Source organism: Panthera tigris, chromosome A2 (genome assembly GCF_018350195.1).
Source record: "Panthera tigris isolate Pti1 chromosome A2, P.tigris_Pti1_mat1.1, whole genome shotgun sequence".
Classification (NCBI taxonomy): domain Eukaryota; kingdom Metazoa; phylum Chordata; class Mammalia; order Carnivora; family Felidae; genus Panthera; species Panthera tigris.
In genome coordinates, this window is record NC_056661.1 from 120,745,308 (window position 1) to 120,761,028 (window position 15,721).

A 15,721-nucleotide genomic window follows, 5' to 3' on the forward strand; every position below is an offset into this window, starting at 1 on the left:
TATAGTGGTTTTTTTTTTTTTATTTTTTTAAACGTTTATTTATTTTTGAGACAGAGAGAGACAGAGCATGAACGGGGGAGGGGCAGAGAGAGAGGGAGACACAGAATCCGAAACAGGCTCCAGGCTCTGAGCCGTTAGCCCAGAGCCCGATGCCGGGCTGGAACTCACAGACCGTGAGATCGTGACCTGAGCGGAAGTCGGACCCTTAACCGACTGAGCCACCCAGGCGCCCCTATAGTGTTTTTAAGTGTATCAGTTTGTATAACTTGTTTTAGCTATTTCTCTAGCTATTACTATATATATATGTGTGTGTGTATATATATATATATATATATATATATATATATATATATATAAAATTTTTCAGTCTACTAGTGTCATTTTACCAGTTCAAATGAAGTATAGAAACCTTACTTCCCTTTACTTTCCTCCTATTTTAAATATTACTTCTACATATATTTAGAACATTATAATTTTTGCTTCAACCACTATTTCAGAAACTCAAGAGAAGTCTATTGTTTTTACTCATATTTTCGCTTACCATGTTACTTTTTCCCTTTCTGATGTTTCAGTTCCTTTTTAAAATGTCTTCCTTTCTGCTTAGAAAACTTTCTTCAGCTATTGTTTTAGGGTAGGTCTGCTAGCAACAAGTTTCTAGTTTTCCTTCATCTGAGAATGTCTTAATTTTCTCTTAACGGCCCCTTAATTTTCTCTTAATAACTCTCACAAGCTATTTTCACTGGATTCTGATTTGACAGTTTTCTTTCAGCACTTGCAAAATGTGCTACTTCCTTTTGGCTTTCACGGTTTCTGATGAGAAATCTGGTGTCATTTAAATGGTTTCTTCTGTCGGTGAGGTGTCCTCTCTCATTCGCTGCCCTCAAGAATTTTTGTAGTTAGTTTTTACAAGTTTGACTATAAAGTGTCTGGTGTGGATTTCTTTGGGCTTGTTGGGGTTCATTCAGCTCCTCCTTCACCTCCTTCTAATGTTAACTACTGCTTACTAAGCAACGGCTGTATATCAGACATTGTGCTGGACATTTTATGTACACTCTTGCAAATTGCACCCACAAACTTGGGAGTTAGGTGTGTTAAACCACATGAAACTGTCATGGCTTCACTCAGCTTCTCGAATCCATAGGTTTATGTCTTTCGCCAAATTTAGTACATTTAAGATGTTATTTCTGTGGGTACTTTTTCAGCCTCCCCTTTCTCCTGCCCTTTTTTTTTCTCCTCTCCTTCTGAGAGTCCCATGACATGAATGTTAAATCATCTTTTATAGCCCCATAGGTCCTTGAGGCTGTTAATTTTTTTCTGTTAGATAGTACAGTTTCTATTGTTCTCTCTTCCAGTTCACTGCTTCTTTCCTCTAACATAACATAATTGTTTTGACATCTATCAATGATCTTTTCTCAGTTTAAGATCTTCCTGGCTCTTGGAATTGATTTTCAACTAAAACCTGGACATTCTGGAAATTATAAGGCTCTGCATCTTATTAAGATCTACTTTAGGGGCGCCTGGGTGGCTTGGTCGGTTAAGCGTCCGACTTCAGCTCAGGTCATGATCTCCCGGCCCGTGAGTTCGAGCCCCGCGTCGGGCTCTGCGCTGACAGCTCAGAGCCTGGATCCTGTTTCAGATCCTGTGTCTCCCTCTGTCTCTGCCCCTCCCCTGTTCATGCTCTGTCTCTCTCTGTCTCAAAAATAAATAAATGTTGAAAAAAAAAATTAAAAAAAAAAAAGATCTACTTTAGTTAGTTTAACCTGAAACCACTCCAGTAGAAGGCAAGGGTCATTGCCTTGATATTGCTAAATGGAGGCTGAAGTTCAGGTTCCCACTTAGCTACTGTTGTCACCCAAGGGTGTATCTTGTTACTGCTGAGTGCAAGTGAAAGTTCCAACTCCCCAGTGAGCCTCCACTGGTCCTTCCCCAGCTCCTAGGAGTGAGAATGTCTTATTACTGCCCACTACATGGCCTTCACTAATATAACAGGGAAGGGTGGTGTTTTTACCACTGGGTGGTGATGAAAGTCCTGACCTACCACTTGGCCTCTGACACCACCCCAGCAGAGAGGGAGGCACCTTCTTACTGTCAGATGGGCAGTTGGAAGTCCAGGCTCCCTGCATGGTCTCTACTAACACTATGGTGAGTGGGGGGAAGAGGGAAGGCCTGTTATGGCTGGGTAGCTTCCTACTCAGCCTTTTCTGACACCACCCTGGCAGTTGTGGTAGGGGACAATGTTAGGGTGCCCCATTACAGCCTGGTGAGGGTGTTAAGTCTAGGCTCCCCTCCTGACTTTTCCTGGCATGTGTAGAGATGGGGGGGGGACCCACAATTTTTCTTTGTGGTATTTGGCTGGAGAGTATTTTTATTCTCTGAAAGTTTCATTTTGCTAGATTGTCTATTTCCTATTCCTTTGACTACAGAGTAGGTTTTTCTTGTTTTGCTTGTCTGAACTCATTGGTACTTTCAGATTGCTGGCTTCTTCAGCTACAAGCCTGAGACAACCCAGTACCAAGTTGTCTTGGGTCCTGAGGTCCCTGGCTAGTCTTCCTCTCCCTCTTTTAGAGTCTTGTTTATTAGTTGTACTTAACTAAAGGAGTAAGAAAGAGTATGTCTACTCCATCTTTTCAGAAGTCAGTCTATATACTTACACTGTTTTTGATCAGTATCTCAAAACCTTAGGGAATCTAGATGATTTTTCTGTTCTCACTTATATCATTTTCCTTATCTTAAAATTTTTTAGGTGGAGATTCTGAGGACCTAAATTAGAATTGCCTTCTTCAGAGAGAATTTGCATTTGCCTCTGCTGGAAGCCACAAATCTTACTAATTTAGGGATTTTAGTTCTCTTGAAGCATCCTAGTTTCATACAGAATTCTCAGGTTGTTTTCCTATCCTGCAGCAGGATTGCTCAAGGGTTAGTAGTCAAATTCCAGGGCTATAATTGGCATTTGTATGCAAAGATGTCAGGTACAGTGCTAGAAAAGAGTTTATCTTCTTTCTTTTTGTGGGAAAGGGATTGGTATGCCTTGAAGATTTTCCTTATTTTCTTGCAAGCCCAGAAATGCTTTTCAAAAACTGTTATAGTTTATCCAGGAGATGGTTGTATTGTAGATGGAGGGCCAAAATCACTGGTAGAAATGCAAATCCCTTGTTTACGACATTTGGTAGTACTTCTTTGGAAACGACTGGAAAAGCAATATTCCTCATGATTATCAGATTTTTGTCAAAAGGCCAGACATGAAGGTTTTATTGAGTTTCAAATTCCTTAATTAAAATTGTCATTTTAGGTGGGTGAAATAGATTACTAGAATAATCTATTTTTACATCAAAACTGAGCCTTGCTCACTGTATTACCATAACTGAGTTCCAGGTACTGACAAACTTGGTCTTCCTGGGAGGAGTGAAGAACTGGAGAAAACTAGAATATTGGAGGGTATACTTGAAAACAGGAGGTGTAACAGCTATAAAACATGATCTAACCTGAAGTCTATGGTTCAGTTCCACTACAGCAGCTGTAGCTGAAAAGTTATTTTTCCTAAGAGAACAAACCAAATCTTTATGTTCCTGCAGCTAGCTCACTTCATTCCAATAACCTGTTTCAAAAGTCCAGCTCGCTGCATTCCAGAGATCTGATTTTTTAATAACCAGTGCTGTTTTATTCATGACTCTTCTTTCCTCCATTTGTTCAGTAAATAAATTTAAGAAGCCAAGAGTCAAATTGGAGCCTCCGTAAAATGTGTTCCCTCATCATCTTGACTCTTCTACTTTAAAATACTGTTCCAAGGATGGCTCTGTATAAACTTAATTCTTTAATAAGAACATTAGTGATTTCTAATACTTATTATGCGTCAGCCTCTGTTCGAAGCTCATTACATATATTTACTTCTCAAAACAATCCTAAGACATAGGTGTTTCACCTGCCCTCACTCTATAGATGAGGAAACTGAGGCACAAAGTAAAAAAACCCAGTCTCCCAGCTAGAATGTGGTGGAACTGATAACTGATCCTAGGCTGTGTGGTTCTAGAGTCTATGCAATAATCCTCTAGTACGGACTGTGTAGAGCCAACGCCAGACCCAGTATGTGTGATGATAGGAGTCTCTTAAAGTGAAATCTAGTACTTTAGTAGGGAATACAGGTTCAACCACAAATACATTTATTTCTCTAAGAACAGTATGCCACTTTTAAATTAAAAAAAAAAAAAAATTATCATCAGCTGTCTCTGCAGTTTGCTCGCTCTTTATTAAGCTGATAAAAAAAATCCCAGAGCAGAGCAATTCACCAGCACGATCATTAAATTGCAAATCTCTCCTTTGTCACAGAGCAAGGATACACTCAAATGCAGAAAATAACTTTGTTCATAGGAGTACCTGCATCCATTTGTCATGCATTCCAGTGCCTCACGGCCCCCTTTTCAATCATCTAATTCCTAACCTAGTTTCTTTTTATAGTCTGAAAACAAGGAATCACCTAAGTAAGATATCCTTTCAGAGCACTGTTGAACACAGAGATACCTCAGATTCCTGTTCTAAACGTTAAAAATATATTAACACATACAGAAAATATCTGTAGATCTATTCTGTTATGTTCTAGTGAGTTTTTGTTTCTCCCTTTTTGATAATGTCTTCAATTTCTTCTGAGACTTCTCCTTTGTAGTCATTTGGTTCTATTGCATTTAACTTCTTTTGATACTCCAGTGGCAAACCATTTTCTTTTGCACCTAGGCAAATGACCTAGAAATGGTTAAACAAACAAACAAAAAACCTTTTAGTTAGGAACATAATTTAATATACCACAGCTTCATGTGCTGTATCAAGTGTGAAATATTAGCTTTCAGATAACTCTAGGATAAATAATTATAGGACAAAATACAGACACGGAGTCATTCCCCTCAAAGTAAGCACGAATGTACTGGGAGTTTTCAAGGTCACATGACACATCCTCATTGAATTTCAATTTTATTCAGTAACATGATTTAAAATGTTTTTAAAAGCTGAAGTATAATTAACATACAATGTTGTATTAGTTTCAGATACACAATATAATGATTCAACAGTTCTTTACATTACTTGGTGTTCATCATGGTAAGTGTGCTCTTAATTCCCTTCACCTATTTCATCCATCACCTCATCCACCTCCATTCTGGCAAGCACCAGTTTGTTCTCTGTGTTTAAGAGTCTGGGTATTTTTTGTTTGTTCATTTGTTTTATTTCACAAATTCCACGTATGAATGAAATCATGTGGTATTTGTCTTTCTGTCTGACTTATTTCACTTAGCATTATACCTTCTAGGTCCATCCACGCTGTTACAAATAGCAAGATCTTTTTTGCGGCTGAATAATAATCCATTGTATATATATCATGTACATGTACACACACACACACACACACACACACACACCTCATCTTATTTATCCATATTATTGACTATTGATGGACACCTGGGTAGCATCCATAATTTGGCTATTGTAAATAAATGCTGTGATAAACATAGGGGTGCATATATCTTTTCAAATTAATGTTTTTGTTTTCTTTGGATAAAAACGCAGTAGTGGAATTCCTGGATCATATGATAGTTCTATTTAAGTTTTTGAGGAACCTCCACACTGGTTTCCACAGTGGCTGCACCAATTTGCATTGCTACAAGCAGTGCATCAGTGTTTCTTTTTCTCCACACCCTCACTAACATTTGTTACTTCTTATGTTTTTGATTCTAGTCATTCCAACGAATTTAAAATATTTTTATATTAAAACAAAAAATTATTGTATGAAGTTGGCATGATCTATTAAGAAAAAACACAATTCTTCAAAAACAAGTTATAGTTTGGGGTGCCTGGATGGCTCAGTTGGTTGAATGTCTGACTTCAGCTCAGGTCATGATTCCATGGTTTGTGAGTTCGAGCCCTGCATCGGGCTCTGTGCAGACAGCTTGAAGCCTGGAACCTGCTTTGGATTCTGTGTCTCCCTCTCTCTCTGCCCCTCCCCTGCTCGTGCTCTGTTTTTCTCTCTCTCTCTCTCAAAAATAAACATTAAAGGGGCGCCTGGGTGGCGCAGTCAGTTAAGCGTCCGACTTCAGCCAGGTCACGATCTCGCGGTCCGTGAGTTCGAGCCCCGCGTTGGGCTCTGGGCTGATGGCTCGGAACCTGGAGCCTGTTTCCGATTCTGTGTCTCCCTCTCTCTCTGCCCCTCCCCCGTTCATGCTCTGTCTCTCTCTGTCCCAAAAATAAATAAAAAACGTTGAAAAAAAAATTTAAAAAAAAAAATAAATAAACATTAAAACAATTTTTTTTTTAAATTTATGGCTTATAGGGAGCAGTTTTAGTTTAATCCTAGAGCCTACTCTACCTCTAAATTACACATGAGGGAATAAATAGCAACTATGTTCAGTCGTACTTCCCAGATCCATACCAGGCTAACTCTAGACAATTCCAGATTAGGCCCAGGAACTGGGTCATCCACTCCAGGTGCTATGTCCTGATTAGGCCTTCCAATAGTACCTAAGTTTGGGTTTCTAAAAAGGGATGGTGGGGTTTCTATCCCACATTCTTTTTCTATGCTTGTGGGAGTGGTTTCTCTGATTTTGAAAGACAGTGTGACTTTTTTCCCTCCATCCAGGGATGGAAACATTTCAGTAGTAGGAAGTATATTTTTTTCTCCATAAAAATAAATCTCGGTGCTATGAAATACTGGTTTGTGGAAGAAAAAAATGATTACAAAAGCCTATGTATAGAATAAATCTACCAAAAATTTACATATATGTGCTATTTTCTACTTTAGGAAAGAAAATACATGTCTAGAATTATGGCTCATGTATATTTCTAAAAGTTTTTTAAAATAAATACATGTTAGGAACATGGTTCTATCGTTACAAATAAATCTGAACACTTTCGATTTGCATTTGCATGTTAGGTAAATATCAATATTTGCATTAAAAACATTTTGATTAAAATGAAGTGTTCATGTAGAATTTAACACACACAAAGTCTTATTAAAACAAGATATTTTTTAGCTTAGCTCAGTGAAAATTAAAGAGCAATCGTCAAAAGTCTTTCTAAGTAGCTTACCTTTTTATACTGGGGAGATGGGGGAGCACTCTCATAATTTTTCATCTGATAACTTCGACAAGTTATTTCTTTTCCTTCTTGAGTATAAACATTAACTTCTATTGGGACATATGTTCCACTTTTAACTCCTTCTTGCCTGAAACCAGAACAGCCAAATTTTAACATACATGACTTAGCCAAGTTAGTTTACTGAATTAAAAATTTAACTGTATATGGATGTATGTCCTCCCTATGTATTTGGGGATATAGTAGAACATATTATAAAATTACCACATCAAAAGTAAACTTAGCATTCCAATTAGAAAGCCTCAGCCTTACTATTACTTGGTATACTTCTAACAGATCTCTATATTTATTCTATTGGAAAACATGCTTGAATGTAGTTATTTCAATCTTTGTACCCCTCAACATTGTTCTCTAGGCTACTAAGCAAGAGAATATCCACCCAGAGAAAAGTAGAGAGAATGGTTCACTCTCATTCACCAGTGACATAAAGTATGAAGCATGTCAGATAATCTGTTCTTATCAAGTCCTACCCTATTCTGCCAGCTTTCTTTGTATACATGCTCTACCATACAACTTGAGTCCTAGTTATAAAAAGTATCAAGGCATTTCTGATATGTTATCAAAGTTTTTGCAAATTATTATTACTTTTTTACTGATTCAACTGCTCCCTTAAAGAATTGTTTTTTAAAAACTGACTCTAATAAAAATTGAACTGCTTTGAAACCAATTAAGAAAATGCAATAATTACAAACATCTTTTTGACTTTTCACAATACGAAACTGCAAAGAGATTTTTTTTTTATAAAAGATAAAAAGAACAAAAATAAGGGCTTCCATTTTTTGCAGAAGAGATTATAAACATCTTCCCCAAATCTTAATCAGAACGTGTGACCCCTGGGCGCCTGGATGGCTCAGTTGGTTAAGTGTTCAACTCTTGTTGATCTCAGCTCAGGTCTTGATCTCAGGGTTGTGAGTTCAAGCCCCCCATTGGGCTCTATGCTGGGCATGAACCCTACTTAAAAAGAAAAGAGTAGGGGCGCCTGGGTGGCTCGGTCGGTTAAGTGTCTGACTTCGGCTCAGGCCATGATCTCACGGTCTGTGGGTTTGAGCCCCGCATCCGGCTCTGTGCTGACAGCTCAGAGCCTGGAGCCTGTTTCAGATTCTGTGTCTCCCTCTCTCTCTGACCCTCCCCTGTTCATGCTCTCTCTCTGTCTCAAAAATAAATACACGTTAAAAAAAAGAAAAGAAAAGAAAAGAAAAGAGCGACCCTTCTAGGCCTTTTTTTTTTTTTTTTTTTTTTTAATTAATGTACGCTCTATGCCCAACATGGGGCTTTAACTCACAATACTGAGATCAAGAATTGCACACTCTATGGGCTGAGCCAGCCAGGCACCCCTAGCTTTTCTTTTTAGGAAATGCATAATATACCTTTATATTAACCCTAAAGTATAAAGAATATAGTATATGGTTTGAAAAACCAATACACATATATACATCTTTGCATATGATCCACTTTCTGAATTAGTTATTATTTAACTTATAATTAGAAGCCACCTACTCATCCAGAGAACTTAAATTGCTTTTGTTCATTTTCCATACTACTCCCCATACTTCATCGCCAGGACTTTGAAAAATGGTGGCTATACCTCCATGCCAAGTTTCACTTGTTTTGCCTTGGGAATTGCCAAAGTCAAGCTTAAAATCCTACAAAGAAAACCAAAAAGACAGGATCAATATCCACTTGAACCAAAATTTCCCTCCTCAAAATAAAAAAAAAAATTTACCTTGAACTCCATAAATTAAAACATAAACTTTGAGTCCCTTCTCTGCGTAAGAAACTGTAAAAAATACAAAGATATACAAGGACCCAGATCTTGACTTTATTTTTTCATATTCTTCTTTAAAAATGAAACACATGCTAAATATATTAGATGTATACATATCTTACCATAAACAGGTTTGAAGGTTTAAAAAAAAACCATAATCCCAATGCCTTAACACAACTATTTTCATTTTTGAAAATTACTTCCCAGTCTACCTACATACTCATAGATTTTAATTTAGAGGCACCCATAATACACATAATTGTTGAAGATGAGTAGCTGTGTAGGGGTTATAACCTTTTCTCTACTTTTATGTATGTAGAGAGTATCCTAACAGCACATATCACTACGTCCTCAAGGAGCTGGCATTTTGAGGGTGATTTGGATACTTATTCATCTAACATTCACGAATTGTACTATTATAATAATCGTAAGAGCAGCTAGCACTAGAACTTTACTAGGTTATATACACTGTGCTATGAGCTTTACATGGACTCTCATTTTTATCCTGCCAACAACTTTATTTTACTAATTCAACAGCAAAAAAAAAAAACCTGTAGTTTATAAAGATCCAGTAACTTGTCCAAGGTCTCACAACTAATAAGTAATGGAGCCAGGTTGCTAGTTTTGCTTATTCCCTGTTAGGGATGGGTAATCAGAGGAGATAATCCTGAGGAAGACTAAAAACCCTTCCTTGGTTGTTTGGTGTAGGAAAATTTCTTTCCATCTTTCCAGAGCTTAGTTTCCTTAATAATAAAATTAAAAAGGTTGGACTCGATATTAAATCTAAGGTTAATAATTAATCTGTATCACCTTATTTTCTTAAAAATGTCAGACATCCAGGAAAAAGGCTGCTTTGAGTGACCAGTACCTTTAGTTGGTATACTGGATGTTCTAGAACCAAGTAGCCCTGGCAGGACATCAGGAGAGCTGTTAACAAGTTACAACCACACTAGGTACTGGCTGTCTATTACTAAATCCAAGTTCCACTTTTCTGCTGCTTTTGACATAGTTAACCACCCTGTCTTGATCAGCCTCTTCCTGACTTTCAAACTGTTTCCTGCTCTCAATTCCCTTTGCTAATTCCTCCTCCATACCAGGTCTTTAAATGTTAGAGTTTCTAGGGCTCAGTTTAGGCCCCTTTCTCTGTTCATCAGCAATTTGCTCAAGATGATCTATCCCCTCCAATGACTTCAAATACCATCCAGTATTCCAATTCTCTTTTATTTATTTATTTTTTAAATTTTTTTTTAACGTTTATTTATTTTTGAGACAGAGAGAGACAGAGCATGAACAGGGGAGGGGCAGAAAGAGAGAGAGACACAGAATCTGAAACAGGCTCCAGGCTCTGAGCTGTCAGCACAGAGCCCGACATGGGGCTCGAACTCACGGACCGCGAGATCATGACCTGAGCCGAAGTCGGACGCTTAACCGACCAAGCCACCCAGGCGCCCCTCGCTTTCCAATTCTCTTTTAATCCAGCCCAGATCTCTCTTCTAAACTTCGAGAGTGCTTGGAACAGGGCCTCCCAGACAGTGAATACTTAATCAATGATCACTAATATTTTTCTGCTCATTTGGATGTATAACCAGCATCTCAAACTCAGTATGTTCAAACTGAGCTTAACTCTCCCACCAAAACTGATGCTCCTCTTCTCTTTACAAGCATCACCATCATCCATGCTATTGCCGCAAAAACCTTAGTTGCCTCCTCCTCCCTTCACAATCAGTCACCAAGGCTTAACACTGTTATCTCCTAAGTATCTCCCAAACCCATCTACCCTCGACTGCTACCACTCCAGTTCGAGGTGCCATTATCTTTAGCATGAATTGCTTCAGAATCTTTCTAACTGGGCTTCCCACGTTCACTGTTGTCTCCCTCTTCCAATCCATTTCCCACTGCAACCAGAAGGGGCTTTCAAAGTTGTGAATCTGATCTCTCATTTGCTGAAATTCTGCAATAGGGCTTTTCATTGCTCTCAAGATAAAAACCAAAGTCTTCTGTGGTCCTATAACATGCGGCCCTTTTCCTACCTCTCTAGTCATCATTCTTTATCCTCCTCACACACTAAACTCCAGCCATAGTAGCTGGATGATCTAGCTTCTTCTTTCCTGAGGACATTTGTACATGCTGTCCCTTCTATTTTCTTTGCCTCCCCCTGCCCAATCATTCAGGTCTCAGCTTAAAAGTCGTATTTTCAGGAAGAGCTTTACTGAGCTCTTAGGTCGGGACTCCAAGTCATACATACACTTCCATGGCACCTAGTACATCCACCCTCCCCCACCCTTTTTTTAAAGCCTTCATTTTTCTTTTTTTTTTTTAAAGATCGGTTTTAGGGGCGCCTGGGTGTCTCAGTCAGTTAAGCGTCTGACTTCGGCTCAGGTCATGATCTCGCAGTTCGTGAGTTCAAGCCCCGCGTCAGGCTCTGTGCTGATGGTTCAGAGCCTGGAGCTTGTTTCAGATTCTGTGTCTCCCTCTCTCTCTGACCCTCCCCCGTTCATGCTCTGTCTCAAAAATAAATAAACGTTAAAAAAAATATATATCAGTTTTAGGAAGGTAAACCTGAGAGGAAGGTACACCATGTCTCCTTTTTAAAGTCACCATATCTGTAAATGAATAATCATTTGCTTGATAGCTCTTCCATTGGTCCCAACTATAAGCATCTGAACTTCTTTTCCACATTTCGGCAATTCCCTACCTTCTGAGTCTGGGGGATGGGTGGAAAGTTCTGTAGCCCACCTCCCATTTTTGAAGCTTCAAATGCCAACAGTTGGTTCTCCCAGCTTTGCTGGTAGTCAGGGCATGGGCACTAGCCAAGAGTTAGCCGGTCAGGACACCCATGTGGGGCTTTGAATCAGAAGCTGGTGCTAGTGCCCAAGGACGGCAGAAACTACACCCTGGAGGTGGTGGCCACACTTAGGTTTCAGGAGCTGCAGGGGTGTAGTGGCGGCAGCCCAGGCAAGGTCCAGAGCAGGTGGTGTCAGTGATGCACATTGCAGCGTCCATGTTTACCAAGGTCAGCAGTGCTGCACCAGCGCCCTCCTGGGCTGGTTCTGTCTGTGATACTGACTGTGTTATGGTGGCTGTGGTTTCCTTTATGCCTGCCTGTGTGTGTGTGTGTGTGTGTGTGTGTGTGTGTGTTTCTAAGTAGGCTCCACAACCCAAAGTGGGGCTTGAACTCACCACCCTGGGATCAAGAGTTGCATGCTCCACCTACCAGCCAGGCACCCCTATGCCTGCTTGTTTTCTCAGCTCTGTAGTCCTACCTTCCTGGTCATTCATGAGCCCTCCAACAGCCTTTCAACACATTCTTTTTTCTGCTTAAATCAGCCACTTTCTGTTGTTTGCAAATAAGAACCCCGACAACAACAGCAGAGACCATGCCTAATTCAACAATGTCAAAAGGTTTTGCACAATTTTCCTTCTTTCATTTTTTCCTTTTTTGCGTGTTACCTCCTATAGACCTAGAGGTCCTCAAAGTAGCCAACTTTACTCAATCACCTTTGTATCTGCAGGGAAGAACATCTACCAAATGAAGGAATGGACTGTAGTGAAGAGCAATGATTTTTACCAAGGTGGGTTATGGTTCATCCAGACACTGGACTTAGCTGAGCTCAGCACTCACTACGGATGAGACTCCCTGCCAGCTTTCAGGACCTCTCCAATCAGGAGCAAAAGGCGGGTGAATGGAGTTTTACAACAGGTGACAAGTCCTGCAGCGAAGGTGTGGGAGGGAACAGAAAGGAACCGATTCTCTGCCCTGGGGTCGGAGAAGGCGTCTCAGACACCAAGCGAATGGATCCTGTGAGCGTGCCCATTCAGCAGGTGGGCACGAGAGGGGTGGCCGGACCTGGGCAGAACGAGCAGCCTAGGGAAAGTTAGGAGGGGACTCTAGGAGACCCAGACGGGCTTGCTCAGGAGGGCAGAACCCAGACGGCGAAGAGAGCCCCGACGTACTCTCATCAGCGAGAGGTGGATTCCCGGCCCTGAGGAAGCAACTTCTGGAAATCCTGCTCCCTCGTCCGAGGGGTGGGCACGACGCTTCAAGGGCCGCGGGCAGCACTCACCTGCAGGCGGGCCACGCAGCAGAACACGGCTGACGGGTTTCGGAGGTGGATCCGCTCGGTCAGCAGATTGCTACCGTAGGCGAAGTACAGAAAACTCTCCCCCTCCTGGCCCCGGAGGTCCTCACAGCCCGAATTCGCCATGCTCCACCCAGACACCTGCACCGCAGCGGTGTCGGCGGCAAGACCGTGAGGAGAGGACTGCGAGCGTCCCAACTTCAGTGACAAACCGGCCGGCGACTCTAGGGTTAGGGGAAACGCGGGACGCGTGGGCGCGGCGAGTCGGATGCGACCGCCCTTGCGATTGGCTGCCGGTCATAAATGTTGAGTCACCCCATCTGATTGGCCAAGCCCATCACCTCCTCTCAATTCTCCAGTAAGGATTCTGAAATACTCAGACCTGAGGCGACCGGGAGCCGACTCCTCATTGGACATGATCCTCTTGTTGTCCCGCCCCGGTGTTCAAGCCTCCCTCTGATTGGTGAGTGGGCCGGCACTACGCGGAGGTGGGTCAGGTCTGGCGGGTTCGGTTTAGGGGGTCGCTCGGCGAGCGTCCCAGCCTTGTTTTTTCAGCTTCAGGTGGCGCAAGCGTGCTTCCCTGGCTGTGGGTGCATTTTAGGTAGCTCTGGGCACCCCTGAAGCGAAACAGCTGCCCTGGCCGCGCCCCCCACGGTTCCCTCACCTGGCAGCTCACTCCCGTACCGCCCTGCCGGTTTGGAGCAGTCGGTCACTACGGGTCTCTTCCCCTCACAGGCTGGGTCCGGCTTCCCCAGCCCTGATCATCTGCGTGGAGAAGCCCCTCCGAATGTCTGGGATTCCCTTCCCCGACGGAAGTAGCTAGTCGGTTTCAAATCCCGATGATGCCATTTACTGGCCACCTACGCTTGGGCAGCTCTCATCTGCTTCCTCCTTTTAAAATAGAGATTTTAATATAAATTATGATCACAGTTACATAACTTATGATCTCTTATCTCACAGGGTTGGTTTAAGTACTTAAAGAATAGTTTTGTTAATGTTATTAGGAGCAAAAACTCCAGTGTAAAATAAGATATAAAAGCCTAAGAACAATGAAATAAAACCTTGTATCCTTAAACTTTGAAATGAAAATATTAATTTAAACTCAGGGGAATGGCTATCCTTGGTACCCAGATTTTGATTCCTAAATACCACTCTCCACCAAAAGGTATGAGGGATCGTCGGAGAAATTATTTATGCCAGGTCAAAAGCTAGGAATGAGTAGGAGCGGTTGGAACATCTTGTGACAGAAAGTCTGGAAGTATCCAAGAAAAATGAGGTCCTTTCAGAAGGACATGGGACCCAGCTTGAAGGAATGCCCACTGGCCAAAAGTAGAACAATTTGAGTACCAAAAATAATGACTGCAATTGATTGAAAATGTCAGACAGAAAAGTCCCACCAAAAGAGTAAACCAAATATAAAAAACAATTTTTAAAAACCTAATTTGCCATGGTGACTATTACAGCAGCTCTTTACTCTGAAAAGTGGTAATTTATTTTTTTTTTAATGTTTATTTATTTTTGAGACAGAGAGAGACAGAGCATGAACGGGGGAGGGTCAGAGAGAGAGAGAGGGAGACAAAGAATCTGAAACAGGCTCCAGGCTCTGAGCGGTCAGCACAGAGCCTGATGTGGGGCTCGAACTCACAGACCGCGAGATCATGACCTGAGCCGAAGTCGGATGCTCAACCGACTGAACCACCCAGGTGCCCCTGAAAAGTGGTAATTTAAGAAAACAATTTAAACATTTATCCTGCCCTTCTACTTGCAGCTGTATTTCAGGGGTAACCAAATAGTCCCAGTTAATGAGGAAGCAGTTCTCTTTACAAAAGTGTGCCAGCTAAATAATGCAAAATGAATGATAGAATGAGAAAATCACCATTTTGTAGCCCCTAATGAAATAATTGATTTTTGCCAGGATCATCAATGAAACCATTTGGTGAAAGGGTGATGGGGAACAGAATACTCGCATAGGGCCAAATTATCCCCAAGGATTACTCGTTGTAGTCAGAAGGAAAACATAATGACAATGAAGAAATCTGTTCCCTCCCACCGTAACCTAGATCAAACTTATAATCACTAAAAATGTACCAACCTGACATTACGTCTCTCCTGATGTGATACAATAGGAGGCACCAGTATGGTCTATGAAGTATTGTTTCCCAAACTCTTTCACTTCTATACAATCAAGCATAAGCAGGAACTACAAGGATAGAAGAATAGAAATGACACCAAGAGGAAACAATCAGAAAAATCCTGAACAAATGGTGGGGCATCCTGCAGAATAAATGAACAAATGGTTGTCTCTTAAATTAAGTCAGTGTAATTAAAAAAAAAAAAAAAAAAAAAAAAGTCAGGACTGAGCACAGGCTGTTCCAGGTTAAAAGAAACTAAGAGACATGATAACTGCATGCAATGGCTTGTCCTTGGTTGTAGCTCAATAAACCAGATATAAAAGATATTTTGGAGACAAAGAAATCTGAATACAAAGTAGGGGATGAGATGATATTAAAAATTGCTTTCTTTATTAGGTTTGATAATAGCATTGTGTTATGTGGAAAGGTATCTCTATTTTTAGATATACATATTAATGTATTTAGGGGTAAAATGTTTGCTATCTATATTTATTTGAAAATAATTCAGAAAAATTGAAATATGTAAAGTGTTAAATGTTCAATCAACTGATGTGGATATGGATGTTCATTTTATTATTCTAGCTATTCTTTTCTATATATTTGAACATTTTCAT

The 15,721-nt window shown here is 40.7% G+C and overlaps 1 protein-coding gene across 1 annotated transcript; it reads right to left on the reverse strand.

Moving 5' to 3' along the window:
- Positions 1-2,898: 2,898 nt before the first annotated feature.
- GGCT (gamma-glutamylcyclotransferase) lies at positions 2,899-13,215 on the reverse strand. The gene is made up of 4 exons (XM_007090542.3): positions 12,961-13,215; positions 8,629-8,774; positions 7,066-7,201; positions 2,899-4,734 (listed from the first exon to the last, which is right to left on the reverse strand). The coding sequence occupies exons 1-4, from the start codon at positions 13,099-13,101 to the stop codon at positions 4,591-4,593; spliced, it is 567 nt and encodes a 188-aa protein (XP_007090604.1). The 5' UTR covers positions 13,102-13,215; the 3' UTR covers positions 2,899-4,590.
- Between the last annotated feature and the right edge of the window lie 2,506 nt (positions 13,216-15,721).

Bases quoted from the DNA above. Each gene is read 5' to 3' on its own strand.
- GGCT (XM_007090542.3), bottom strand. From the start codon at position 13,101: ATGGCGAATTCGGGCTGTGAGGACCTCCGGGGCCAGGAGGGGGAGAGT. The intron at 8,775-12,960 runs GTGAGTGCTGCC...TTTTCTTTGTAG, and splicing joins GCTGCGTGGCCCGCCTGCAG to GATTTTAAGCTTGACTTTGG. The intron at 7,202-8,628 runs GTAGGTGGCTTC...TTCTGGTTTCAG, and splicing joins AATTTAAGTTCTCTGGATGA to GCAAGAAGGAGTTAAAAGTG.